The sequence below is a fragment of the Macaca fascicularis genome, chromosome 16 (assembly GCF_037993035.2).
Source record: "Macaca fascicularis isolate 582-1 chromosome 16, T2T-MFA8v1.1".
NCBI classification, from domain to species: domain Eukaryota; kingdom Metazoa; phylum Chordata; class Mammalia; order Primates; family Cercopithecidae; genus Macaca; species Macaca fascicularis.
Window position 1 is genome coordinate 58,908,024 of NC_088390.1, and position 24,859 is coordinate 58,932,882.

Sequence of the window (24,859 nt, forward strand, 5' to 3'; positions counted from 1 at the left end):
GCCCACTGCTTCCGGCCCCGGGGTTCGCTACCCCACAATCCTTAGCTCTTTCCGTCACCACTCGGCTTCCGTCCATTCTTCCGGTGGAGATGGCTGCGGCCTTGGCTGGGTTGCTGCGTGGGGGTTTCCTGCCCCAGGCGGGTAAGGAGTGGCCCAGGTCCTCACGGCGTGTCTTGCCGCCGCTCTCTAGTCCTCATCTGCCCTCCTCTACTACTGATTCTTCTCATAATCTCTGACCCCAGCTAGATCGCTGGCCCCGTGCAGCTCCTTGTGATTCCAGACTCTGGTAATCACAGCAACAGTGTCCAGCTGTTGCCTGTCTCCAGAGTTTATTTTGCCTGGACCACTCCTCGCCCAGACCTTTGCATTATGTCTGCATCTTAATGTCTCAGCCTAAATGTCACCTCAGGTCTACCCTTGACTTCTTAGCCCCATCGCAATCTGTAATTTTGCATTTAAACTAAACAGTTGCTTGTTTAAACTTAAACTCCGCAAGGGCAGAACCATGTTAATTCAGCATAGCCAGCAGGTGGCATGGTGCTTGATGTTAGTAAGGGTGCAATAAATATTTGTTTAATGAATGGATTTGAGCACTCAATATAGACCAGGCACTGTGATAACTATTTTTATATGTGTTAGCTCATTTAAATCTTTTAAATCATTTAAATCTGAAGCACCCTGTGAGAAAGACATTCGCATCTCCTCTTTACAGACGCAGCAACTGAAGTTCAGACCAGTTGGGTGGCCAAGGTCACAGCTAGTAATTGGCGGAAGAGAGATTAAAATCCAGTTTCGGCTTGGCGCGGTGGCTCACGCCTGTAATCCCAGCACTTTGGGAGGTTGAGGCGGAGGGATCACCTGAGGTCAAGAGTTTGAGAACAGCCTGGCCAACATGGCGAAACCCCAACTCTACTAAAAACACAAAAATGAGCCGGGCGTGGTGGCACGTGCCTGTAGTCCCAGCTACTCAGGAGGCTGAGGCATGAGAATCGCTTACACCGGGAGGCAGAGGTTGCAGTGAGCTGAGATCGCCCGTCGCTGCACTCCAGCCTGGGCTACAGAGCGAGACTCCATCTCAAAAAAAAGAAAAAGAAAAAAAATCCAGTTTCATTTGATTCCAAAGCCTGCCTGCAGTCTTAACAGTTAGGTTTTGTGGCTGCTGGGCAATAAGACCTCTTACCCCAGCAAATATCCATACTCTCTGACTGTTAGAGCCACCTTCTATCTGGACACTTTTCTGAGGTCACATCCCAGTCTTGGGAATGGCTGAAAGTGGGAAGTTCTAGTCTTGGCCCTTGTGTTGAGGATGAAAGGGTCACTTTGGCTCAGGGCTTTTGAGTGCCTCACTTGTTTTCTGTGGGGTGCTCTGTAGCATTACCTGTAAACAGGAAGAGAGGAGGAAAGAGAGACTTGTCTGAGAGCTGTGAGAATGGTGTAACATTTTTTTCTCCTCTTCAAATCATAGGAGAGGATGTCAGAACAGTGGTTAGAGCAGTGGTTTTCAAACTTTAGTATGCGTCAGCATCACCAGGAGGACTTGTTAAAACACTATTTGTGACCAGCCTTGGTAACATGGTGAAACCTAGTTTCTACAAAACAAAACAAAAAACACTATTTGGTAGGCTCCATCCCAGAGTTGCTGATTCAGTAGGTCTAGGCAGAGCATGAGAATTTGTATTTCTTTTTCTTTTTGAGACAGTCTTCCTCTGTCGCCCAGGCCGGAGTGCAGTGGCACAATCTCGGCTCGCTGCAGTCTCTGCCTCTTGGGTTCAAGCAATTCTCATGGCTCAGCCACCTGAGTAGCTGGGACTACAGGTGTGTGCCACCACAGCTGGCTAATTTTTGTAGTTTAGTTAGGGACAGAGTTTCACCATGTTGGCCAGGTTGGTCTTGAATTCCTGACCTCAAGTGAGCTGCCCACCTTGGCCTCCCAAAGTGTTGGGATTACAGGCGTGAGCCACCACACCCAGCAAAATTTCTGTTTCTAACAAGTTCTCAAATGATGCTGATGTTGCTGGTTGGGGTACAGGTGGGGCATACCTTGAGAACCACTAGATTAGACCAGGGGTTGGCATATTATGGTAGGGCCAGTCACTGTGTTTTATAAAATTCTGTTGGTACATAGCTTCTGCTGTCTGTTTACATATTGTCTGTGACTGCTTTTGGCAGAGTTGAGTGTTAGAGACAGAGTACATGGGCCCCAAACTTAAAATATTTATTATTTGACCATTTTAAGAAAGTTTATTCAACCTTATCCCCTTTTTCTTTCTTTTTCTTTTTCTTTTTTTGTCCGAGACGGAGTCTCACTCTGTGCCCAGGCTGGAGTGCAGTGGCATGATCTCAGCTCACTGCAACCTCTGCCTCCTGGGTTCAAGCGATTCTCCTGCCTCAGCCTCTCAAGTAGCTAGGATTACAGGTATGCACCACCATGCGCCGCTAATTTTTGTATTTTTAGTAGAGATGGGGTTTCACCATGTTGGCCAGGCTGGTCTCAAACTCCTGACCTCCAGTGATCTCGCCCACCTCGGCCTCCCAAAGTGCTGGGATTACAGGTGTCAGCCACCACGCCCGGCCTCCCCTTTTCTTAATGTGTTCAAAATATTTTCTCCTTTGTTCTCATTTTTTTCTCGCATTTCTGCACATTAAGAAGAGCTGGAGAAATGGGAACCTCAAGAGATTAAGTAATTGACCTCAGGTCACTTATTGAAAGAGAAGAGAAGCTTTGGAAATTTAGAATTTGGGGTAGACAATTCCTTGTCCCACTCTTGTGCTGAGTCTAGCTCTGTGAGCTGTGCTTTTCTCTGCTAGAGGGTGTGTTTTTTCTCCATCTGGGATAAACTAGGGCCTCGAAGAGGTTGCATCTAACCATGTTGCTGTATCCCCTCACAGGCCGGCTGCCTACCCTCCAGACTGTCCGCTATGGCTCCAAGGCTGTTACCCGCCACCGTCGTGTGATGCACTTTCAGCGGCAGAAGCTGATGGCTGTGACTGAATATATCCCCCCAAAACCAGCCATCCACCCAGCATGCCTGCCATCTCCTCCCAGCCCCCCACAGGAGGTAAGGAGGAGTTTGGATACATGTCACTTGGTGGTGGGATGGTGGATTAAAGTAATCTTGTCTCTGGCCATAGTGAAGTAGGACACTCAGCCATTGTCACTCACGTAATTATTTCACTTTGACTGCCTGATCCAGATACTTTAAGATGAAATCTGCACTTGATTCTATATTGGCTTTTGGGCTCTGGATTGGATGGGCCTGCTGAATTTCCTTCTTGTCTCCAAAAATGTGTGTGGGAGCTACCTGAGCCAGTGGGGTTGGGGAGAGTATCTCTCCAATCTTTTTTTTTTGAGACAGAGTATCGCTCTTGTTGCCCAAGCTGGAGTGCAATGGCGCGATCTCGGCTCACTGCAACCTCTGCCTCCCGGGTTCAAGTGATTCTGCTGCCTCAGCCTCCTGAGTAGCTGGGATTACAGGTGCGCACCTGTAATGATAAATAAATTAGCCACACCTGGCTAATTTTTGCATTTTTAGTAGAGACGGGGTTTCACCATGTTAGCCAGGATGGTTTTGATCTCCTGACCTCGTGATCTGCCTGCCTCGGCCTCCCAAAGTGCTGGGATCACAGGCGAGTCACTCCGCCCGGCCATCTTTTTTGTGTGTGTGTGTGTGAGATAGAGTCTCATTCTGTCGCCCAGGCTGGAGTGCAGTGGGACATTCTTGGCTCATCGCAACCTCTGCCTCCTGGGTTCAAGTGATTCTCCTGCCTCAGCCTCCTGAGTAACTGGGATTATAGGCGCATGCCACCATGCCCAGCTAATTTTTTGTATTTTTAGTAGAGACGGGGTTTTGCTCTGTTGGCCAGGCTGGTCTCGAACTCCTGACCTCAAGCAATCCGCCCGCCTTGGCCTCCTAAAGTGCTGAGATTACAGGCATAAGCCACTGCACCCAGCCAAATTTCTCAATTTTAAACTAACGCTGCAAAAGAGTTATATTTATGATTGGCAAAATGATTCAACATGAGTATAGTGTCAGATTGATAGTTGAAGTAATTTGAACAATATTATTGTCAAGCACTGTTGACTGGGGCAGACTGCAGACCTGTTTTGGGGGAGTGGAACTGAGCATTTTCAGGTTTGAAAAACACTGCTAAAGACTGTGATTATCTAATGAAAGTGAAAAGGTTAGAGGAGTGGGAGATGTTACATGTCCCTGAGAGTCAGGGGCCCAGTTATCCTACTTGTTCCCCGATCTTTTGCACATTTGGGCATCACTGGAAGCCCTAGAACCTACCACAGAGGGAGCAAGGTTGCCAAGAGAAGTCAGCTGATATTTCCTTGGTCATTGCTTTCCAACTTCAGGAGACAGGCCTCATCAGGCTTCTCCGCCGGGAGATAGCAGCAGTTTTCCAGGACAACCGAATGATAGCCGTCTGCCAGAACGTGGCTCTGAGCGCAGAGGACAAGCTTCTTATGCGACACCAGCTGCGGAAACACAAGATCCTGATGAAGGTCTTCCCCAACCAGGTAGGGAGCAGGCCCCTTGGCATGGGTTGCCCATCTTCCCCCAACCCCCACCAGACTCAGACCTCACCATCTGCTCCCCAGTGATGATACTTCTTATTCCTCCTCTCCATGAGTCACCGTCTAATCTGGTGTCTAAGCTATGATTAGGGGATGAGAAGACCCTTGGGTTGCACCCTCAGCCTAATGTGGCCCATGACCCACGAGGTGGCTCTTCCTCCCACTTGTTCCCGATGTCATTTTTTCCTGCTGTCCCAGGTCCTGAAGCCCTTCCTGGAGGATTCCAAGTACCAAAATTTGCTGCCCCTTTTTGTGGGGCACAACATACTGCTGGTCAGTGAAGAGCCCAAGGTCAAGGAGATGGTACGGATCTTAAGGACTGTGCCGTTCCTGCCACTGCTAGGTGAGCAAGCACCCCTGCCAGTTAGGGGTGGGATGAAGAGGGGCAGGTGCTACAGCAGCGTGCTGCCATCTGCTCAGCTTGTCTTGGTAAAACCGTGAACGTTCTTGGAGAGAGCATCCTTTCACGGATGGGGCCTGAGTCAACAGCACATTTATTGAGGGCCGACTGTCATTCCCACACCTGTGTTGTCTCACTACCCCAGGTCACTTCTGCACTGGAGGGAAGACTAGGAAAGGCAGACATGGAGCAGGGAGAGAAATTTCAGATACCTTGAGTCTAACAGTGGGGTAGTGGGTGCTGAAACCCACACAGATGAAGATATTTAAAACAAGTAGCCCAAATAAAGGGTGCCGAGGGCCAGTGACCAGTGTTTCTCAGACTCCCCTGATGCTGACTCACTTAAGGGGCAGAGAATACTGCACGTGTCCCTTGGAAATCCAGATTTCATAGGTCTCTGTGGGGAGGGGGCGGGACAGGAATCTGATTTTTTTTTTTTTTTTGAGATGGAGTCGTACTCTATCACCCTGGCTGGAGTGCAGTGACGCAGTCTCAGCTCACTGCAACCTCTGTCTCTTGGGTTCAAGCAATTCTCCTGCCTCAGCCTCTTAAGTAGCTGGGATTACAGCCACCTGCCACCACACCCAGCTGATTTTTTTTTGTATTTTTAGTAGAGATATGGTTTCACCATGTTGGCCAGGCTGGTCTCGAACTCCTGACCTCAGGTGATCCACCCACCTCGGCCTTCCAAAGTGCTGGGATTACAGGCGTGAGCCACTGCACCTGGCCTCATCTGTATTCTCTCTCTCTTTTTTTTTTTTTTCTGAGATGAAGTTTCGCTCTTTTCACCCAGACTGGAGTGCAATGGCATGAACTCACCTTACTATAACCTCTGCCTCCCCAGTTCAAACGATTCTCCTGCCTCAGCCTCCCGAGTAGCTGGGATTACAGGTGCTCTCCACCATGACTGGCTAATTTTTATAGTTTTAGTAGAGACAGGGTTTCACCTTGTTGGCCAGGCTGGTCTTGAACTCCTGACCTCAGATGATCTGCCTGCCTTGGCCTCCCAAAGTGCTGGGATTACAGGCATGAGCCGCTACACCTGGCCACCCGATTCTTATTTACAAGGAAGTTTAGGAAACACTGACTTAATAGGGGTTGGGGCCAGGTGGATATATTAAGAGTTTTCTGAGGGAAGAGTGAAGAAGTAGGGATCAATCCCAAGCAGAGTGGGTGTGGTGTGGGGCACAGTGGAACCCAGCTCTTGGGGAAGGCAGGATTTTGAGAAGGGCAATGGAGAGCAAGTTCCTAGAGTCAGAAAGCTGTTTTCAGAGAAGAAAGGCATCTGCAAGGAGCCCAGCTGACCCTGTGTTCTTCCAGGTGGCTGCATTGATGACACCATCCTCAGCAGGCAGGGCTTTATCAACTACTCCAAGCTCCCCAGCCTGCCCCTGGTGCAGGGGGAGCTTGTTGGAGGCCTCACCCACCTCACAACCCAGACCCACTCCCTGCTTCAGCACCAGCCCCTGCAGCTGACCACCCTGTTGGACCAGTACATCAGAGAGCAACGCGAGAAGGATTCTGTTGTGTCGGCCAGTGGGAAGCCAGATCCTCCTGACCCTGTTCCGGACTCATAGCCAGCCTATTTAGCCAGCTCTGCGCATAAATACACTCTGCTGTATTGGCTGTGCTCTCCTCCACGGGAGATGTGGAAGAACTTGGGGTGGGGGAGTGCGTTTGTCACTTGGTTTTCACTAACAATGATATTGTCAGGTATAGGGCCACTTGGAGATGCAGAGGATTCCATTTCAAATGTCAGCCACTGGCTTCATCCTTAGTTTTCCCAACTTGGGACCTGATAGGAGCAAAGTCTCTCTCCGTTCTCCAGGTCCAAGGCAGAGATCCTGAAAAGATAAGGCTATTATCCCCTGCCTCCTTGGTCACTGCCTCTTGCTGCACAGGCTCCTGAGCCCACCCCCTTGGGGCACAACCGGCCATGGCCACAGTAGCTCAACCAAGCAGTTGTGCTGAGGTGAGAGCCTGCTGTGTGCCAGGCTTTGTGCTGAGTGCCGTACATGTATTAGTTCCTTTACTCCTGACCACATTGTACCCATTTCACAGAGAAGGAGCAGAGAAATTAAGTGGCTTGCTCAAGGTCATGCAGTTAGTAAGTGGCAGAACAGGGACTTGAACCAAGCCCTCTGCTCTGAAGACCGCATCCCGAATTTCTACCCTAGAGCTTCCTCATCAGGTTACCCAGAAGTGGGTCCCGTCCACCATCCAGGTGAGCTTGGATGTTAGTTCTCCACCCTCGAGGTGTACGCTGTGGAAAGTTTGGGAGCACTGCTTTATAATAAAATCAAATGCATTCTACTTCCTTTATTTTGTGGTTTACATGGCTATCCTCCCTATAAACTTACTCTCAGGAGCTTCTCTGTCATCTGACTTTGCTCACTCTTGTTTCCCTTCCTAGGAAAATCCTCTTCTCCTACACCCGTTCTCGCAAATGGCATCCCGCACATGCTTGCCCTGTTAAAGGCAGCTGACAGCTGTATACCCACTAGCTAACATGTCTCTGGTGGTTCTGGACAAAAGGCCTATGGGAAAACTAGGATTCTCTGTTAATGGGGAGTTCTGAGAGCTCTAGGGTAGGAGGCCTCATGCAAGTCTTCATGAACCAGACATTACTAATAAAGGAGATGGGATGCTTAACTCGAAGCCCACCGTCATCCTTGATTGGAGCACATTCTGGGTGGATGCAGGGGTGACCCGGGGAGGGTGGCTGTTCAACATTGTTTCTCGGACTTGAAGCAATGCCACCGCTTCCTTAGTCTTGGACAGGTACTGTCTGGCGGGGATGATCTGCAGCAGCCTTTTTGTGGCCTGGGCCAGGACCAGCTTCCCACAGTGCCTTGCCCTGTGCTGTATGCCCGGGATGCTCAATCACTGGGAAGTGACTTAAAAGGCCCTTGAGGCTCCTGGATGCCAGAGCTTGTCTGACCAGTGCTGCCCAGTGCTCCTGTCCCTCCCAGAACCCTGCCAGGTACTAACAATGCCCTCCACCTGGGGTGGCTGGAGCAGCGCTGAGGCTCTGAATAAAGGCAAGACAGTGGGTGTCCCTGAGAGATATGTGAGACCCTGAAATGTGAACCAGGCCCAGTGAGGATGAAGTGGAAGGGATAAGTGGCCTAAGTCACTTTTGGGGTCAGAGAAGAAACTTGAATCACATCCTTCACCTGAGGCCCCAACTACTTCTTTCCAGAAAAGACTACTTTTTTCCAGAAAACTTTGCTGCACTTGAAGCTGTAGGTCTGTGCCACCTTCATTTGAATGAATTTTAGACCTTTGTTAAGAGCTGATTTTTCATGAGAATTGAGCAGCTGGACACAGTACTCCAGCAGAAGGGTAAAGGGAAGGGAGGGGACCAGCATTGCAGCCCTTTTAACAGCAGCTGTGACTGCCCCAGGCCTGCTCCTGATCAAGACACTGCAGGCTGTAGGGTGTCATCGTATGCACAGGCACTTTTAGATCCCTGTGGGGCCTGACCTAGTGGGGCATCACCCCAGTGAAGGGCCTCAGTGTGGGGACTGCTGGCTGTCCCTCTTCTGGCTTGACTGCCCCTGCTGACTGTGCTCTTGGCACTGTTTTACTGTCCCAGAGGGGGCATCTGTCCCTCCACCATCAACCTGATACTTTTGCTGGCTCCAAATTTTGCAGTCTATTTTCAGATGTAAAATGAGAGGGGCGGGGGTGGGGGTTAATTAGGAATTGGCCTTGGGCACTAACAGGGTCACTGCCGTGGTAGTCTGAATAAAGCCTTTACCACCACTGGCGTATAGCCAGCAGTTCCCCAGTCCTCTGATCTATCTGGAACCATGCCCAGTGGGGACTGTGCCCCCGCTCCCAAGCCACATGGGTACTAGGGCGGTCTGCTCAGCCCTAAGTCCTCCAGGGAGCAGGGGGGCAGAGCTGAGCGGTTGCCCGGAGCTTGGCGGGAGGAGGGGACAGGGGAGAGGGAGGTGGGGAGATCCGGCTAGAGGAGAGGCTCCGACGTCTCCTTCCTTCCTGGTTCCTGCAGCAGCTGCTGCCACTGCTCAGCTTGGTGAGGAGGGAGCCGGTGACTCGGAGACGGTGACTCAGAGGCAGAGCAGTGTGAGGGCCAAGGAGCACTGGCGTCCATGGACCCTGGGGTAAGGGGGCTGCGTGGCAGCAGCTGACATTCCTGAGAAGAGCTTCCTCCCACCTGAAGCTGGTGGGTCTGCTCCCGAGATGGTGGGAATGGAGGTGGAGAGGGGGCACCCACCTGGCTTGCCTAGACCCCTCACCTTCCTACCGATAGAGCCTCCCCCCCCACCCACAAGCAGTGAGGGGCCGGGATCCCCACAGGGCCTGGGGAAGGGCACAGAGATACCCGAACACCGGAAGAGTTTGGGAACTTTCAATGGCTGAATGCAGGAGTTTCCTCCCAGGTCAGCCTCTTGCAGCAAGGGTCCCTCTGCCCCAACCTCCTGGGCACCCGTTCCTGCCACATCCCTGTCCGTTCTGGGCCTCAGTTCCTCAGGTGCTTGCTAGCTCCATTAGAAGATCTGGGCTGCTTCCCCCACCTCAAACCAGCCTTGCCCCTCCAGTCCCCTCCCCCGTCTCACACACGCAGAGCCTCATGCATTATTGATCTCCCTGTGGAGCCAGGATGGCCAGGGCCAGTGCCAAGGGTGCCTGTGGGCACTGCTGCAGGACCTGTGCAGACCTGGGCATGTCCTGGGCCCCCTCTTCTCTCATGAAGTGTCTTTTAGCCCAGTGTCCTGCCCTCTCTGGGTGGGTGGCACTTCTCAGAGCCCCAAGGACTGGGACGGTAGACGGGATGGTGAGGCTTTAGGGGGCACTGAGGGTCCAAAGAGGGCATCCTAGGGGCATGTTTGGTAGGAGGAGACATGGGAATATGGGGCTATCTCAGGCCTCAGTTTCTCCAAGCACTAGAGAATATGGAGACTAATTGGTGGGAGACTGGGGAGTTTTCTGCAAGGGGATCATGGCAGGGAAGTCTCTGAGTCACGGTGGCAGGGTGGAGGGGTCCTGAAGGCAGAGGCAGCTGGATTGAGGAGGTCTCGCTTGTCCAGTCTCTGAACCCCTCTGTCTCTTCTTGGAGCCTCTTCTGTCACTCCCTTTCTTCACCTCTGAGCACTCCCAGGGAAGCCTCTAAAGAAAGCACTGAATATTTCCTGGAGTCCCAAAGTATGTGCCCAAGGCAGCCTGCGCATATGTCTTGTGGTTTTCCCTGGGCATCTGCCTGTCTGCTGTGTGCTAGTTCATGTCTCAGGGCAGTGTCCATATCAGGTGAAAATGGGTGGGGTCAGGACAGAGGGGCAGACTTGGGAGAGGCATGGCAGGTGAGCAGAGGGTGTGTTGGTGAGTCCTTATCTCAGAGGATGTGGGAGGGGTTGGAGGCGGGGAAGGTGATCAGAATTTGCGCCAAGGGGGTCTTTCTCTTGCTTCAAGGACTCCATCAGGAGCAGGTGACATCCTTCCCCTTCCACCCTGCTCCCTGCTCTACGTCCCCAGCAGGGAGTGGCCTCTCCCTTCTCCATGGACTTCCAAGAGAGGGACCCACCCTTCCTGCCTGAGAGCGCTCAGTCCTCAAAGCCCAGCAGTGCTCAGCAGGTCAGAGAGCGCGAAAGCAGTGGTGGGTGGGCCAAGCTTGAACCGGACCGGGAGGGGCCAAGGCGGCCATCTCACCAGTGCTCCCCTCCCTCTGTCCTGGACTGCAGGCCTCTGAGCTGTGGGAGGTGGTGGAGGAGCCTCGGGGCAGGCTGGGGACAGAGGGTGTCATGCCTGAGAGGCAGGAAGGTCACCTGCTCAAGAAGAGGAAGTGGCCTCTGAAAGGCTGGCACAAGGTAGGGTGGGCAGGCAAAGGGAGGGGCCAGACATGGGGGCGGGGTGGGAATGGGGGGCAGCTGCCAGGCAGTCCAATGGTGTTTGCATGATGAGAAAGAAAAGAAAAGCTAATTTGTGTGGTTGCCCTCTCCCTCATGCCCTTCCTCTCGGCCTCCTGGGTCCTGTCACTCCTGGGCAACATCACAGAGATACTTTGTGCTCGAGGATGGAATCCTTCATTATGCAACTACCCGGCAAGACGTGAGTCCGGGCAGTGGCTTGGGGTTGTGGGAGGAGTCTGGCCCCAGTATGCCCTGGGCAGGCACGGGGTATCCGGAATCGACCAGAGCAGGGTCTGAATCCCAGGTCCACCACTTGCTGAATGTGTGATCTTGGGCGAGTTACATCCCTGGGCTGTAGCTTCCTCATCTCTAACAGGAGAGTGCCTTCCCCCAGGTGCAGAGCTGTCATGGTAAGGGAGGTCATACACACAAGGCTCTCTGGACAGGGCAGAATAAGTGCCCAAGAAATGGGGTCTTTACCACTCTCATCCTGGTCCCATTCTCAGGCTGGGAACGAGGAACTGAAGGCCTGAGTACCCAGGATCTCTCTGGGAGGGCGTTGCCTTCCACAACCCTCCAGACCCCTGAGGGTGGGAATAGTTTTTCTTGATCTGTGACTTCTTAGAGCTCAAGATGTGACTTGACATAGGGGAGCGCTCTGCACATGGGAGGATGATTGACAAGTCTCTACTGATAGTGTGACTTGGACATGAGAGTGAACCTGCCACCTGGCCCTTGAACGTAGAATGGCTTCAGGGAGATGGTAGCTCTATGGCTCTGAGAGCCTAAAATAGGTCCCCTGTACCCCCACCAACACTTCACTCCCAGATCACCAAGGGGAAGCTCCATGGCTCCATCGATGTCCGGCTGTCGGTCATGTCCATCAACAAAAAGGCCCAGCGCATTGACCTTGACACTGAAGACAACATCTACCACCTCAAGGTGACATCCCTGGGAGGCAGGACATGTGTTGGCCCCCAGCCTGGCAGAGGCATTGGAACACACAGGGGCAGGGCCTGAGGGTCTATGGAGCTCAGGGTCTGTCTCTGAGTTTGACAAGAAGTAAGTTTCCATCCTGTAAAAACTGCCAAGGGCAAACCTGCACTTCTTGGTTGTTGCATGGACAGGCACAGATCTAAGGGCTCAGAAACCTGGGCACCTTGCACTCTGTCTCTCTGCAAGTGAGCTTTGCACAAACCTGGCTCTGTAAGAAGGGACTCTGCTTGTCTGGGGATCAGAGCCCTGACTTCTTGCTCTTGGAAAGTGTTCCCTCCCTTCAGATAGCCCTCCCCGTCTCCATCACTTCTGCAGATCAAATCCCAGGACCTGTTCCAGAGCTGGGTGGCACAGCTGCGTGCCCACCGCCTAGCCCACCGCCTGGACATGTCCCGTGGCACACTGCCCAGTACCACTCACCGGAAGGTAAGGTGGACCCTGGGGTGCAGACAGGTAATGTGGCAATTCAGGGGCAGGGGCTATGGGGAACTGTGAGACCCAGGGAGGTGGGCACCATCCTTCCTGACCCTGGGCTCACCCCACAGGTTCCTGGTGCCCAGCTTCCAACAGCAGCTACTGCCTCAGCCCTACCTGGGCTTGGACCGCGGGAGAAGGTGTCTTCCTGGCTGAGGGACAGTGATGGGCTGGACCGTTGCTCTCATGGTGAGGGTCCCTAGGCACAGCACCTCCAAGGGTAGGGCCCAAGCTGGCAGGTCTAGATAGCATTAGCAGGATGGGAAAATATTACTTCCATCCCCACCTCAGGGAGACTCAATTTAATGAGACAGCCTCTGTCTCCAAAGAGATCCAATCTACTTGGGCCCTGTCCTGGGCAGTCCCAGTCTTACAGAAGAGTAAGAATCTGTCAGGGCACATAGACAGACATGGATGCAGGGATGGGAATCATGACAAAGCAGATACTGAATACCCACACGGGGCAGGGGCCTGAGGAGTAGTGCCAGGGAAGGGGTGTGCTCTAGAAAAGGGTTCCTGCAGTAGGGTCTGTGAAGTTGGCCTGAAGGGAGAAGTATAAACCAAGTAGAGAGAGGCAGGGCAGGGTGAACACATCCCCGGTCTGCTCAAAGGCAGCAGAGGTGAGGTGTGGTCTAGAGACAGAGTAGAAATTAGGGTTCAGGCCCTCCCAGGAAACCAGGGGGCACCACACCCACAGGGGTAGGGACCCGAGCTCTTGAGCAGGTAACAGGGAGCAGTATCAGGATCTCCACGAAGTCAATGTTGGGAGAGTCATGTCCTTGAGCCTGGGCTTGGTGGTTCATGCCTGTAATCCCACCACGTTGGGAAACCAAGGCAGGCAGATCACCTGAGGTCAGGAGTTCAAGGCTAGCCTGACCAACATAGTGAAACCCCATCTCTACTAAAAATACAAAATAATTAGCCAGGCGTGGTGGCACATGCCTGTAATCCCAGCTACTCGGGAGGCTGAGGCAGGAGAATCACTTGAACCCGGGAGGCAGAGGTTGCAGTGACCTGAGATCATGCCATTCCACTCTAGCCTGGGTAACAAGAGCAAAACTCTGTCTCAAAAAAAAAAAAAAAAAAAAAAAAAAAAAAGAAGAGAGAGTGATGTCCTTGTTCTTTCTTGCCACAGAGCTCTCTGAGTGTCAGGGGAAGCTCCAGGAACTACACAGGCTCCTCCAGAGCCTGGAGTCCCTGCACCGAATCCCCTCAGCCCCTGTTATCCCTACACACCAGGTAAGATCCAGGGGAACACACAGGGTCCTGCTCAGGCCCCCGATCCCATCATTTCCCCAGGATGGGTCCTATTCCTCCCACACCGCTGCAGTTTCCTGGAGAGCCACGCATCGCCTGGTTTCCTCCCTACCCCTGCCCCATGTCCAAACTGTGTCAAGGTTGTCTCTGTTCCTCCACGCCCATGCCTCTGCCGGGTTGGCTGTCATCTTCCACTGGGATGTCAGTTGTCTCTATCCACTGGCCTGAGCGGCCCCACCCTCTGTGCTGGGTAATCTGTGGCCTCCTCCATTGCGTAGGAGGCCGTCTACCTCTCCCAGGCTGTGACGGTTGCTGCCCCTTTTCCCCACCCTGTGAGTAAAATTCCCCCCACCTTGACTTGCCAGGCCTCAGTGACAACTGAAAGACCCAAGAAGGGGAAACGGACCAGCCGCATGTGGTGTACCCAGAGCTTTGCCAAGGATGATACCATTGGACGGGTGAGGTGGGGCGTGCACCTCACATAGCTGGGGCAGGATGCTCTAAGGAGGCCGGCCCCTTCAGCCCTTCCCCTTCACCTTCACCCTTCAGGTTGGTCGTCTCCACGGCTCTGTTCCCAACCTGTCTCGCTACCTGGAGTCTCGGGACTCCTCGGGCACCCGTGGGCTGCCACCCACAGACTATGCCCACCTGCAGCGCAGCTTCTGGGCCCTGGCCCAGAAGGGTAAGTGCATGCTGGGAGAGGCTGATAGGGAGCGGGCAGGAGTGAGCGAGGACTCTGATGGTCTGCCCCACCCCCTTTAGTGCACAGCTCCCTCAGCAGCGTCCTGGCCGCCCTCACCACGGAACGGGACCGACTGAGGGATATGCACCAGGGCTCAGAGTTGTCAAGGATGGGGGTGAGGCCTGGGGGACAGGGTGGCTGGTGGGAGGAGAGGGCTTGAAGCTGAGGACTGCCAGCCTGGGGTCCGATAGCAGATCTGGGTGAGGGTGGGGGTTTGGCAGAGGCAGTCTCTGCAGAGAGGAGGTGGCAAGGTGGGGAGGACCTCATCCTCCTGGCACTGTGTCCCTCACCCTCTCCCTGCAGGTCTCCGAGGCCCCCACTGGCCAGAGGCGCCTCCACTCACTGTCCACCTCCTCCGACACCACAGCGGACTCTTTCAGCTCCCTCAACCCTGAGGAGGTGCGGAGCCAGGGTGGGTTGTGGGGGCCGATTCTCCTGCGCCTTTTCTCCCAGTGGGAGCCAAGGCCCAGGGCAGTGGGCAAGGTTGATTTTTAGTCCAAGAAAGCCCCAAAACTTGGCTCCACTGTCTTTCCCATAAGGTTGGCGACGGCCCCATCTCAGTCATTTTGTAACAATGTGCAGGGTACTTTTTCTTTTAATTCAGAGTCCTCTGATGCAGTGATTCTCACCCTCAACATAACAAAACTGAGGCTCAAAGGGTCTAATGGGTGAGCTGAGGCTCCTGCAATTATAGGTGGGCTGAACTGAGACTCGGGCTCTGAGCACAGACTCTGGAGCTGCATTCCACGGGTTCAAATCTGGCTCTGCTGTCTGCCAGCTTTGTGATCCTGGGCCTCAGCGTCCCAATCTGCAAATTGGGGGTGATAATTGCACCTACCTCACGGGGTGGGTGTCAGGATTGAGTGGGTTAGTGCACACAGAGGGCTTGGAGTGGGGCTCAGGGTCAGTGCCGGGAAGTGTAAGCAGTTATCATGGAGCCTGCGCGCCCTCACTCCCAGGCCAGGGCTCATTCTACTATGTCTTTGTCCCCTGCTCACTCCCCTCTGCCTCTTCTGCTCAGAAGGTGTCTGACTCAGCAAAAGTGCCCGGTTATGCCTCCCTCTCACGGGAACTGTCAGGCAAGCGGGTGCCCAACCTGACTCCCCCGGCTTGGCCCCGGAGCCTCACATCCATCTGGTTGCTCCCACAGCAAGAAGCTCTGTACATGAAGGGGCGCGAGCTCACCCCCCAGCTGTCGCAGACCAGCATCCTGTCCCTTGCTGATTCCCACACAGAGTTCTTCGATGCCTGTGAGGTTCTCCTGTCCGCCAGCTCTTCTGAGAATGAGGTGAGGGAAGAGGGAAGCTGGCAGTGAGGCGGGGCGGTTGGGGGGGACCTTGGGAACAGAAGGGTGGGGTCCACAGAGACCATAGATTCCTCAGCCCCTGTCTCTGGGAATATGTCCAGATCAGTTGGGTTTGTGTGGCCCTGCTCAGAAATCTCTGCTGGGGACTCTTCTTCTAGAGGAGTGTGACATTTTTATCCCCATGGGGTTCTCCTGAAACTACTGCCACAGTTGCAACCCCAGTCATCTTCCTATGACCCTGTCTCAGCTTCAGCGCTCCCTTGATCCCCTCTTCTCAGACCCTGAACCTCAGTAATCCCCAACTTACCTTCTGTCTGTGTCCCACCAAGTCCCTGAGCTTTCTCCCACGAGCCACAGGGCCAAGTCCCTGAGCTTTCTACCACCAGCCACAGGACCCGGCCCTCCCTTTCCCAAGGTGGCTGGGCACACTCTGTGATGCCAAGTGTCCCGGGGCAATGTCTTAGGGCTCAGAGCTCCCCCAATACATTCTCTTCCCCTTCCCACCAAAGGGCTAGCTGGGCAGATTCTTGCCAGGCCCTGGGCACTGCCCAGCTGCCCGGGGGAGGCCCAGTCTGCCCGGCCTGTCATCTGTCCCGGCCCAGGGCTCAGAGGAGGAGGAGTCGTGTACCAGTGAAATCACCACCAGCCTGTCTGAGGAGGTGCTGGACCTCAGGGGAGCTGAGCGCTGTCAGAAAGGTGCCAGCTGGGTGGGCAGGCAGGGAGGGGTGGGAGGCAGGTGGAAAAACAGGGTTTGTCCACAGCCCAGGCCCATGCAAAGGCCATCCCTTGTGGTGACTGATGGGCTAGTGGCTTTGGGTGCTGACCCCAAGAGCTAAGGAAGGCCAGGTCATGAACTGGGAAATATTCCAGGAGCAGCTCTGCTGGGGTGGGCCAGGCTCCGGCCTTGGGGCTGGCCTCTGTTGCAGCAGGCTTGCCTAGGGCCTTGGAGGGAGGCAAGAGATCCCACTTTGCTGCTTGTTAGCAGTGTGGCTCTGGACCTGTCATTTTACTTCTGAGAGCCTATTTCCTCATCCATAAGATGGGCTGGGTAATCTGGACTCTGACCTCTGTTTCTGTGTTTATAAAGGGAACAAAAGGCAAGGGTGAGGACTCAGGAGGGGCTCCTGGGGTGCAGGGTTTCTGGCAGTGGGAACCGTCCGCCCCTTTGCATGGCTCCCACCCCTGCCAGCCAACTCAGTCCCTGGGAACTTGTCAGCAGTTAGAGCCCCAGTCACTCTGCCCTGCTGTGAGTCGAGACACGGGCTCAGTGGGGAGTGTCCCAGGGGCTTGGGAGGCAGCTGGGCCCTGGACTGGGCTGTGGGCTTGCCGTGTCTGGGATGGCTGGTGCCCAGTTGGAGAGTGACATGGCAAGGCGGCCCCAGGGGGGTGTGTTCCAGGGAGACCCATGGGGCCACCCCGCCGTCGCTGCCTGCCGGCGGCCAGCGGACCTGGGGCTGACGTGAGCCTGTGGAACATTCTGCGCAACAACATCGGCAAAGACCTGTCCAAGGTGTCAATGCCTGTGCAGCTCAACGAGCCGCTCAACACTCTGCAGCGGCTCTGCGAGGAGCTGGAGTACAGCAGCCTCCTGGACCAGGCCAGCCGCATCGCCGACCCCTGCGAGCGCATGGTACCTGCTACCTGTCCTTATGCCCAACCCAAGGCTGCTTCCTTCTCCCTGGGACCTTTTCTCCCAGAAAATCCTGGCTGGGCTGTTCCTTGCTGCTGAAGTTCCACCCCAAGATCCCATAGTTTGCTTGCTTGGGGTGGCGGCCCTATCCTCAGCACCCTGCACCTGCCTTGCTCCCCGCAGGTGTACATCGCAGCCTTTGCTGTCTCAGCCTACTCCTCTACGTACCACCGAGCTGGCTGCAAGCCCTTCAACCCTGTCCTGGGGGAGACCTATGAGTGTGAGCGGCCTGACCGAGGCTTCCGCTTCATCAGTGAGCAGGTGTGGCCTTGGGAGAAGACGGCTGGCCTTGGGTGTCTGGGGCAAGGAGAGACCTGGGCTTTGGGACCAGAGCTGGGGCAGAGAGACCAGGGCCTGGGAGAGGAGCATGGGCAGTTGGCTCTGTGCCGGGCTCTGTGGTGCTCCTGGCCCACGTTCTGAGGTCCAGCCATGGGATCCCAGGAGTTCCACCTGGGAGCTCATGCTCTAGGGGCCAATCTTGGGCTAGGATGAACTGGAGGATGAATTGGAGAGAGCTGAGAGTACAGGGGCTGGGGAGAATAGGATGTTCCTTCTAGATGGTGTAGAGGAATGCATGGAGCAGGCTTGGGAAGGTTAGAGATGGGGCTGGAAGACAAGGTGGGCCAGACGCTGAGGAGTCCTGCCAGTGAAGGGAAAGAGGCTTTGGGCTTTTATATGTGTGTTTTTAAATCCTGAAGGCATTGGCACCATGGAGGATTCGAGGCAGTGGAGTGGCTGCTCAGAATCTCAGTGTGCAAAGCACACCCGGGTGGCATATGCCTGGTTGGTGGAGGCCAACAGGGTCCGTCTTGTCATCTCTGTAGAGCTAATGAGGCCCTGCACTTAGGCTGCGGTGTTTGGTTCAAGAGCTGTTTATGTGCTGCCCCTGACAGGGCCTGGTGCTTAGCAGGGTACTCTCTCGTGTAGGGAAAGGGGAGGTTTTTGTCGACAGGGAGAAGTCTGGGCGGCCTGATCTGGGGAATTCAGTGGGTGCATGGTGGTGCCAGTTAGCAAGGTGGACAGTGTGTGTGGGAGCACACTGACTATGTGGGCTTGACTTCCATGGGAGATGGCCAGGAGGCTCTGGAGTCGCTGGCTTGGAGCTCCTCCAAGAGCACCAGGTGGCACTAACAGGTCGAGGAGTCGCCAGCTTAGAGGGAGGAGGACATCAAGGGAGGACTGCCCTTGGGAGGACTGCCCGCAGTGTCTAGGGAAGAGGGCAGGCAGGAGCGCTGGGAAGCCCCAAAGGGGAGAGAGCGCGGGTCCCTGGGACCTGAGGGGTGTCATCGGCTACCTGCGTGAGGAAGGTTTCCGAGATAGGATGGGGACAGAGACTGGATTGCAGAGGGTGTAGAGTGTAGGTTTTATAAAAAATAGAGAAAAAAGCAGACTATTTTCCAAAAATTTTACCATGAGGGACAGAGGAGAGAGAAGGTGGCAGTTGGTGGGGGATAAAGGTTGAGGCAGTTTGTGTGTTTGTTTGGATTTGAAGTGTTGTTGAAAACATGGTGAAGATTGACACAGTACGCTCATGTGTACAATAGAAAATAAGCCTCCGTCTCATCCCAACGCTCCGAAGGGACTACTGCTACCAGCTTTTGGGATTCCTCCCAGAAATGTTTTACGCATATGTGAACAAAGATGTGTGTGTCTAGAAAAGAAAGGTTTGCTATTTTTTAAGGTGAAAGAAACAGAAAATCTTTATATTCAGAGAGAAAGAGAAATAAAGAGGGAAAGACTGAAGGTGCGGAAGGAGGAGGACGGGGGAACCTGGGGGGCATCGGTGGGAGCAGGCTGACTGCGGCCAGAGCAGAAGGAATCACCTCCCTGACCCACCTCTGTTCTGCCGCAGACTGTGGGAGGCGAATGAGGTTTGAAGGGCCTGGCTTGTGCCTAGGTCCTCAGAGAAGGATTGGTGAGGGATGTCAAGGGCCCAGATACAGGACATTGTAGATTTAGCAGTTTCTTAGTGTGGGTCGTGTCTGTGTTTTGGCAACAGAGTCAGAGCCAGGGGTGTACAGAGGAGGCCAGTGCTGGCATTTCTGGCAAGTGGTGGAGGTGGCTGAGGGTATTAGGTGAGAGTACTGTAAAGGGCAGGATGGGGCTAGCAGACCACGGGAGGGCAGTGCAGTCGGGGACCTGGACATTTTGGCTGGAGCCGTGGGCAACAGGGAATGGAGAGAGAGGCGAGGCAGGCAGGCTGTGGGATGTTGGAATTGAAGGCTTCAGATGTGGAGCCATTCCAAGTGGGCACAAGGCCAAGTGTTTCCAAGGGTGTGGGGTAGAGGTTGCAGGGCAATGATCAGCTTTGGGGTGGGGTGTGGGGGAGATGGTGGGGAAGAGGGTCGTCAGCAAGGGCTGCATTTCAGGCAGGGGATGAGGTCCCCACCTGTCAGTGGTTATAGGGTGATGATCAGTTTTGGGGTATGGCGAGGGGAGATGGTGGGGAAGAGGGTTGTCGGCAAGGGCTGGGTTTCAGGCAGGGCATGGGGTGGAGGCCCCACCTGTCACTGTTGCGGGGAACTTTTCAGGCTTGAGCAGGGGTTCTGGAGGACGCCATAGACAGGCCAGCCAGAGGAGCTCCTGAGGAAGAGGGAGCGAGAAGGGAGAACATAGAGGCCTCATGGGAAGAAGAGAGGATGATGGGTTTGGGAGATGGCCAAGGGTGATAGGGACAAGAGACCTGGGACCAACTGGTCTTGTGGTACTCAGGGGAAGTGGGGTTGGGAGTAAGGGACTTTGGGGTGCCCTAATGGTGCTCAGGGACAGCCTCAAGAGAACTTCTTTGCTCACCAAGGTCTCCCACCACCCCCCTATCTCGGCCTGCCATGCGGAGTCTGAGAACTTCGCCTTCTGGCAAGGTGAGGAGTAGAGGGCAGGGCGGGGTGGCCCTGGGCAAAGGGAACACCCTCTGGCCTTATCTCTGTTGTTCTCTCTCCCTCCCCTAATCCAATTCCAGATATGAAGTGGAAGAACAAGTTTTGGGGCAAATCCCTGGAGATTGTGCCTGTGGGAACAGTCAATGTCAGCCTGCCCAGGTGGGATTCTTAGACTCTCAGCAGCCAGGCCAAGCCACAGGCAATCCTTCAGGCTGGAGAGGACGTGGCCTTAGGGACAGGATAAGGACAGGATAGGAAGGTCTGTCCTGAAGCTGCTTGCAGTGGGTCAGTGTCTATAGGTTTTATACCTATATTTACAGCAGTCGCCAATAGAGAAAGATGAAAAGCCTTAGAACGTAGTAGAGCTGGAAGGGCCCATCGAGGTCATCTGACTCAGCGGCTTTCACACTTTTTTGACCGTGCCTCACAGTCAGAAATGCCTTTGAGACTTCAAGCCAACGCGTACACATACACGCACACAGAAACCTAAATTGATCTCAGGACTTAGGGGTCACAGACAAAATTTGAAAAACTCTCATCTAGCTAATTTTACAGGCAGGGGACTGAAGCCAGAAAGAAAAAGGGTGTTGAGAGTGGTCTGGGTGTTGTGGGAGAGATCCTGGAGTTTGGAGTCAGAAGCCGTGAGTTCTGCCACTCAACAGTGATGCAAATTAGCATGAGCCTATAGTCCCAGCTACTGGGGAGGCTGAGGCAGGAGAATTGCTTCAACCTGGGAGGCGGAGGTAGCAGTGAGCTGAGATTGCACCACTGCACTGCACTCCAGCTGGCCCGGGCAACAGAGCAAAAAAAAAAAAAAGTAGTGATGCAAGCAGCAAAAAGACTTGACACCTTGCCTGTGACATGACAGTAAAAAGTAAAACCCAAGAGAGGTGAGGATTAAGCAGGATAATGGATGTGAACATATACACGGTTCCTGGTGCCCGAGGGCAGGACACTTTGTGTATTTTCATCTGCGTTGCTCAGGCACTCAGGGGCATTGTAGATGAGTGGAGATGTGTTCACTGAATACGTTCTGTGAAGGCCTCTCTGCCTTGTGAATATAAGTCATCCTTCACTGCAGAACCAGAGCTGGGACCCCAGGGTTCCTGTCACAGACCAACGTGACCTGCTCCAGCAAGACAGGAGGCCCCTGACTCGCTGGGGCCGGCCAGCTGCCCTTCCATTCCTTGTCTCTCTCAGGTTTGGGGACCACTTTGAGTGGAACAAGGTGACGTCTTGCATTCACAATGTCCTGAGCGGTCAGCGCTGGATTGAGCACTATGGGGAGGTGCTCATCCGGAACACACAGGACAGCTCCTGCCACTGCAAGATCACCTTCTGCAAGGTACATGTGCCACCCTGACCCTGCCCATTCACCCCCGGCAGCCTCAGTCTCTGGAGGTCACCCTGGCTAAGCGGGAGAGGACACCTCCCTAACCCCTGCCTTCCCCACCCCAGGCCAAGTACTGGAGTTCCAATGTCCACGAGGTGCAGGGCGCTGTGCTCAGTCGGAGTGGCCGTGTCCTCCATCGACTCTTTGGGAAGTGGCACGAGGGGCTGTACCGGGGACCCACACCAGGCGGCCAGTGCATCTGGAAACCCAGTAAGTGGAGGGGTCACAGAGGGCTGGATGAGGCTGGAGCAGCTCAGGCATGGTGCACCTACCCCAGCCCCTTGCCTTCCCCCAGACTCAATGCCCCCCGACCATGAGCGCAACTTCGGCTTCACCCAGTTTGCCCTGGAGCTGAATGAGCTGACGGCAGAGCTGAAACGGTCACTGCCTTCCACCGACACGAGGCTCCGGCCAGACCAGAGGTCAGTGCCGGATGGGTGCTAGCCTAGAACCACCTGGCTCACTCCCTGCACGGAGTACAGAGCTGGGGCTTTGTCCTTCCTTCCCTGAGTGGCCTCAGAGAAATGGGGCTTGTCTAGAGGACAGAGCTGGGCAGGGACAGAGGCCTTGGGTTTGGGGGCCCTGCAGATGGACAGTTCAACTGAGTTTGATCTGGATCCTCAGGTACCTGGAGGAGGGGAACATACAGGCTGCTGAGGCCCAGAAGAGAAGGATCGAGCAGCTGCAGCGAGACAGGCGCAAAGTCATGGAGGAAAACAACATCGTACACCAGGCTCGCTTCTTCAGGTGCCTCGGCCTCGCCCTCCGCCCTGGGTCTCCCCTTGAGCCCTGCTTGGAACAGGGCAGGTGTGGGAGGCAGCACCTTAGGACCCTAGCCTGCCTTCTAGATGTTCACCCCTCACTGCCACCGCCTTCTCCCGCCAGGCGGCAGACAGATAGCAGCGGGAAGGAGTGGTGGGTGACCAACAATACCTACTGGAGGCTGCGGGCCGAGCCAGGCTACGGGAACATGGATGGGGCCGTGCTCTGGTAGCCCTGGCCCCGGGGGCAGGAGGCTCTGGTTCCTCACTCCTCCTGCCTCCACCCCCTACCACGGACACATGGGTGAGGCCAGGCTCCCCCTTTCACTGCCCTTGAGACCAAAGGGGCAGCCCTGGCCCTCCGTCCCCTCTGCTGGCCAGAGGGGCTGCATATCAGCCCACCCCGCACCCCACCGTTTGGGGTGAGAAGCAGAATCTGTGCTTCCCCAGTCTCCTTGCCCCAGACAACCAGCATGTAGGACCCTTTCTGCTTCACCATCCCCCTTCCTGTCCCCTTTGGGGTACTTGGGGGAGACTCTGGCTCCCAGGATCTGTTCCCCATTTCAGTGCCTTCCTAGGACACAGGGGACCCCTTGATTCTCCCCAGGCTTTCTGTGCCCAGGGCTCTGTCCCTGGCAGTGAGGTTGCAGTGAGTGAAGGAGAGATGATCTGTTCTCCCCTCCCCTTCCCCTGCCCATCTCCAGCATCTTCTTCCCCTTCCCTGGCCCTGCAGGGCCTTCTTCAGCTCCCTTTGGTTGGTCCCTGGCCATCCCTCCTGTCCTGGATCCCTTCTCCCTAACTGCAAAATGCCTGCAGCTTCCAGCTCCTTCGTCCCTGATCCTCAAGTGGTTCCCTCCCGTCTCAGCTCAGCGGATCCCCCAGAGTGGAGGAGGCCTCTCCGTGAGGAGGGAGCAGCCCAAGGCGCCTGGCCTCCGACCCACCGGCAGCGAGTGCGCAGGTGTGAGTGTAAGTTCATGTAGAAGAGTGTGTGCGTGTGCATCTGTGCCCTGCTTGCAGGCGAGCAGGGCTCCCTCATGTAGCCCGGCCTTCCCCCTGCTGGGGGTCCGCCACATCACTGCTCTTTCTCACAGTCTGCCTCTGATGAGGGTGAATTGCTATGACATTCCCAGCTCCAATAAAGACTGTCCCAGACTTTGGCCTGTGACCATTCATTGAAAAACATGTGGGCTCAAGGTCAGCGGAAAGCCCGCAGCCACTGTCATGGGTAAAATGAATTCTGTCCCCCAAGAAATGTTTCTAGTCCCCAGGCATGTGCATGTGACCTTAGTTGCAAATAGTATCTTTGCAAAGACAAGTTAAAATGAGGTCACATTGGATTTGGGTGGCTCTACTCCAGTGACTGGTGTCCTTATAAGTAGAGTGAAATTTGGGCAGACAGACGTACGCAAGGGAAGACAAGTGTGTGAAACAGACACACGGGAGTCGGCCACGTGGAGACGTAGGCAGAGATGGGAGCGACATATCTGAAAGCTGAAAGTGCCAAGGCTGCTGGCAACTGCCCGAAGCTTGGAGAGTCTGAGAGAGATTCTCCCACTGAGCCTCAAGAAAGAGCCAGCCCTGCTAACACCTGGCCTCAGCTATGAGAGAATACATTCCTGTTGTTTTAGGTCACCCAATATGTGGTGTACTGTTCCAGCAACCTCAGGAATTGAATACAGCCATCACCAACCTGAGCCAAAAGCCCAGAGGTCATCCTCCCTCCTGCTTGATCCCCTGTCACTTCTACCCCAGGTGTCTCTCTGCACTGGCCCCTTCTCTCCATTTCACTGGCTAGGCTGGGCCCTCATCAACGCTTGCCTGGACTATTGTGGTGGCCTCCAGGGCGGTATTTCTTCTTCTTCTTCTTTCTTTTTTTTTTTTTTTTAGACAGAGTTCCCTCTTGTTGCCCAGGCTGGAGTGCAACGGCGCAATCTCAGCTCACCGCAACCTCCGCCTCCCAGGTTCAAGCAATTCTCCTGCCTCAGCTTCCGAGCAGCTGGGATTAGAGGCATGCACTCCCACGCCCAGCTAATTTTGTATTTTTAGTAGAGACGAGGTTTCTCCATGTTGGTCAGACGGCTGGTCTCAAACTCCCGACCTCAGGTGATCTGCTCGCCTAAACCTCCCAAAGTGCTGGGATTACAGGCGTGAGCCATCGCACCCGGCTTCCAGGGCGGTATTTCAAGAGAAAATGTGGCACTTCATGTCTGCTTAAAATACATCCCCTGCTTCCCAGTGCCTAGAGGAAAATCCAAACTCTTCAACCGGTAGAAAACCACATGGCCCCTGGCCCCCTGTCTGGCACAGAGTGCTGGCCCCCACACTCAGCACCCTAAGTCAGGTCTGTGCTAGTATCCCGCTTTGACCCCCAGGATCAGTGTTCAAGGGCGGAAGGGAGGGAGGAAGAACAGGAACAGCTGCCTTTCCTCCCCTATGCTCTTGCCCCTGGGGCCAGCTCTGATTCTGAAGCTGTGTGATCTTGGTCAGGTTGCCTTCCCCTTCTGTT

At 54.6% G+C, this 24,859-nt stretch overlaps 2 protein-coding genes across 36 annotated transcripts; both read left to right on the plus strand.

Moving 5' to 3' along the window:
- Positions 1 to 59: 59 nt before the first annotated feature.
- MRPL10 (mitochondrial ribosomal protein L10) lies at positions 60 to 7,293 on the plus strand. 2 transcript variants are annotated; one of them, XM_074019417.1, is made up of 5 exons: positions 60 to 1,142; positions 2,890 to 3,059; positions 4,361 to 4,525; positions 4,781 to 4,925; positions 6,303 to 7,293. In XM_074019417.1, the coding sequence occupies exons 2-5, from the start codon at positions 2,955 to 2,957 to the stop codon at positions 6,557 to 6,559; spliced, it is 672 nt and encodes a 223-aa protein (XP_073875518.1). In that variant the 5' UTR covers positions 60 to 1,142; positions 2,890 to 2,954; the 3' UTR covers positions 6,560 to 7,293. The 2 variants fall into 2 exon arrangements, with proteins under 2 accessions (XP_073875518.1, XP_005583573.3); XM_005583516.5 differs by having other exon boundaries at positions 60 to 141.
- Positions 7,294 to 8,983: 1,690 nt separating this feature from the next.
- On the plus strand, positions 8,984 to 23,505 carry OSBPL7 (oxysterol binding protein like 7). Of its 34 annotated transcripts, none has more exons than XR_012425751.1 (24): positions 8,984 to 9,112; positions 10,419 to 10,580; positions 10,688 to 10,813; positions 11,001 to 11,054; positions 11,684 to 11,797; positions 12,167 to 12,277; positions 12,397 to 12,514; positions 13,461 to 13,564; positions 13,948 to 14,040; positions 14,132 to 14,264; positions 14,345 to 14,439; positions 14,628 to 14,736; positions 15,475 to 15,612; positions 16,233 to 16,326; positions 17,013 to 17,260; positions 17,444 to 17,581; positions 20,118 to 20,181; positions 20,280 to 20,358; positions 21,400 to 21,544; positions 21,658 to 21,802; positions 21,888 to 22,014; positions 22,217 to 22,339; positions 22,478 to 22,657; positions 23,170 to 23,505. XR_012425751.1 is itself a non-coding variant. In XM_005583511.3 (23 exons), exons 2-23 carry the CDS (start codon positions 10,506 to 10,508, stop codon positions 22,584 to 22,586), a joined length of 2,529 nt encoding a protein of 842 aa, XP_005583568.1. In that variant the 5' UTR covers positions 8,984 to 9,112; positions 10,419 to 10,505; the 3' UTR covers positions 22,587 to 23,505. The 34 variants fall into 34 exon arrangements, 8 of the variants coding, with proteins under 8 accessions (XP_005583568.1, XP_005583570.1, XP_073875512.1 ...); XR_012425758.1 differs by having other exon boundaries at positions 14,628 to 14,723; positions 16,140 to 16,326; XR_012425739.1 differs by having other exon boundaries at positions 14,628 to 14,723.
- The last annotated feature ends 1,354 nt before the right edge of the window (positions 23,506 to 24,859 follow it).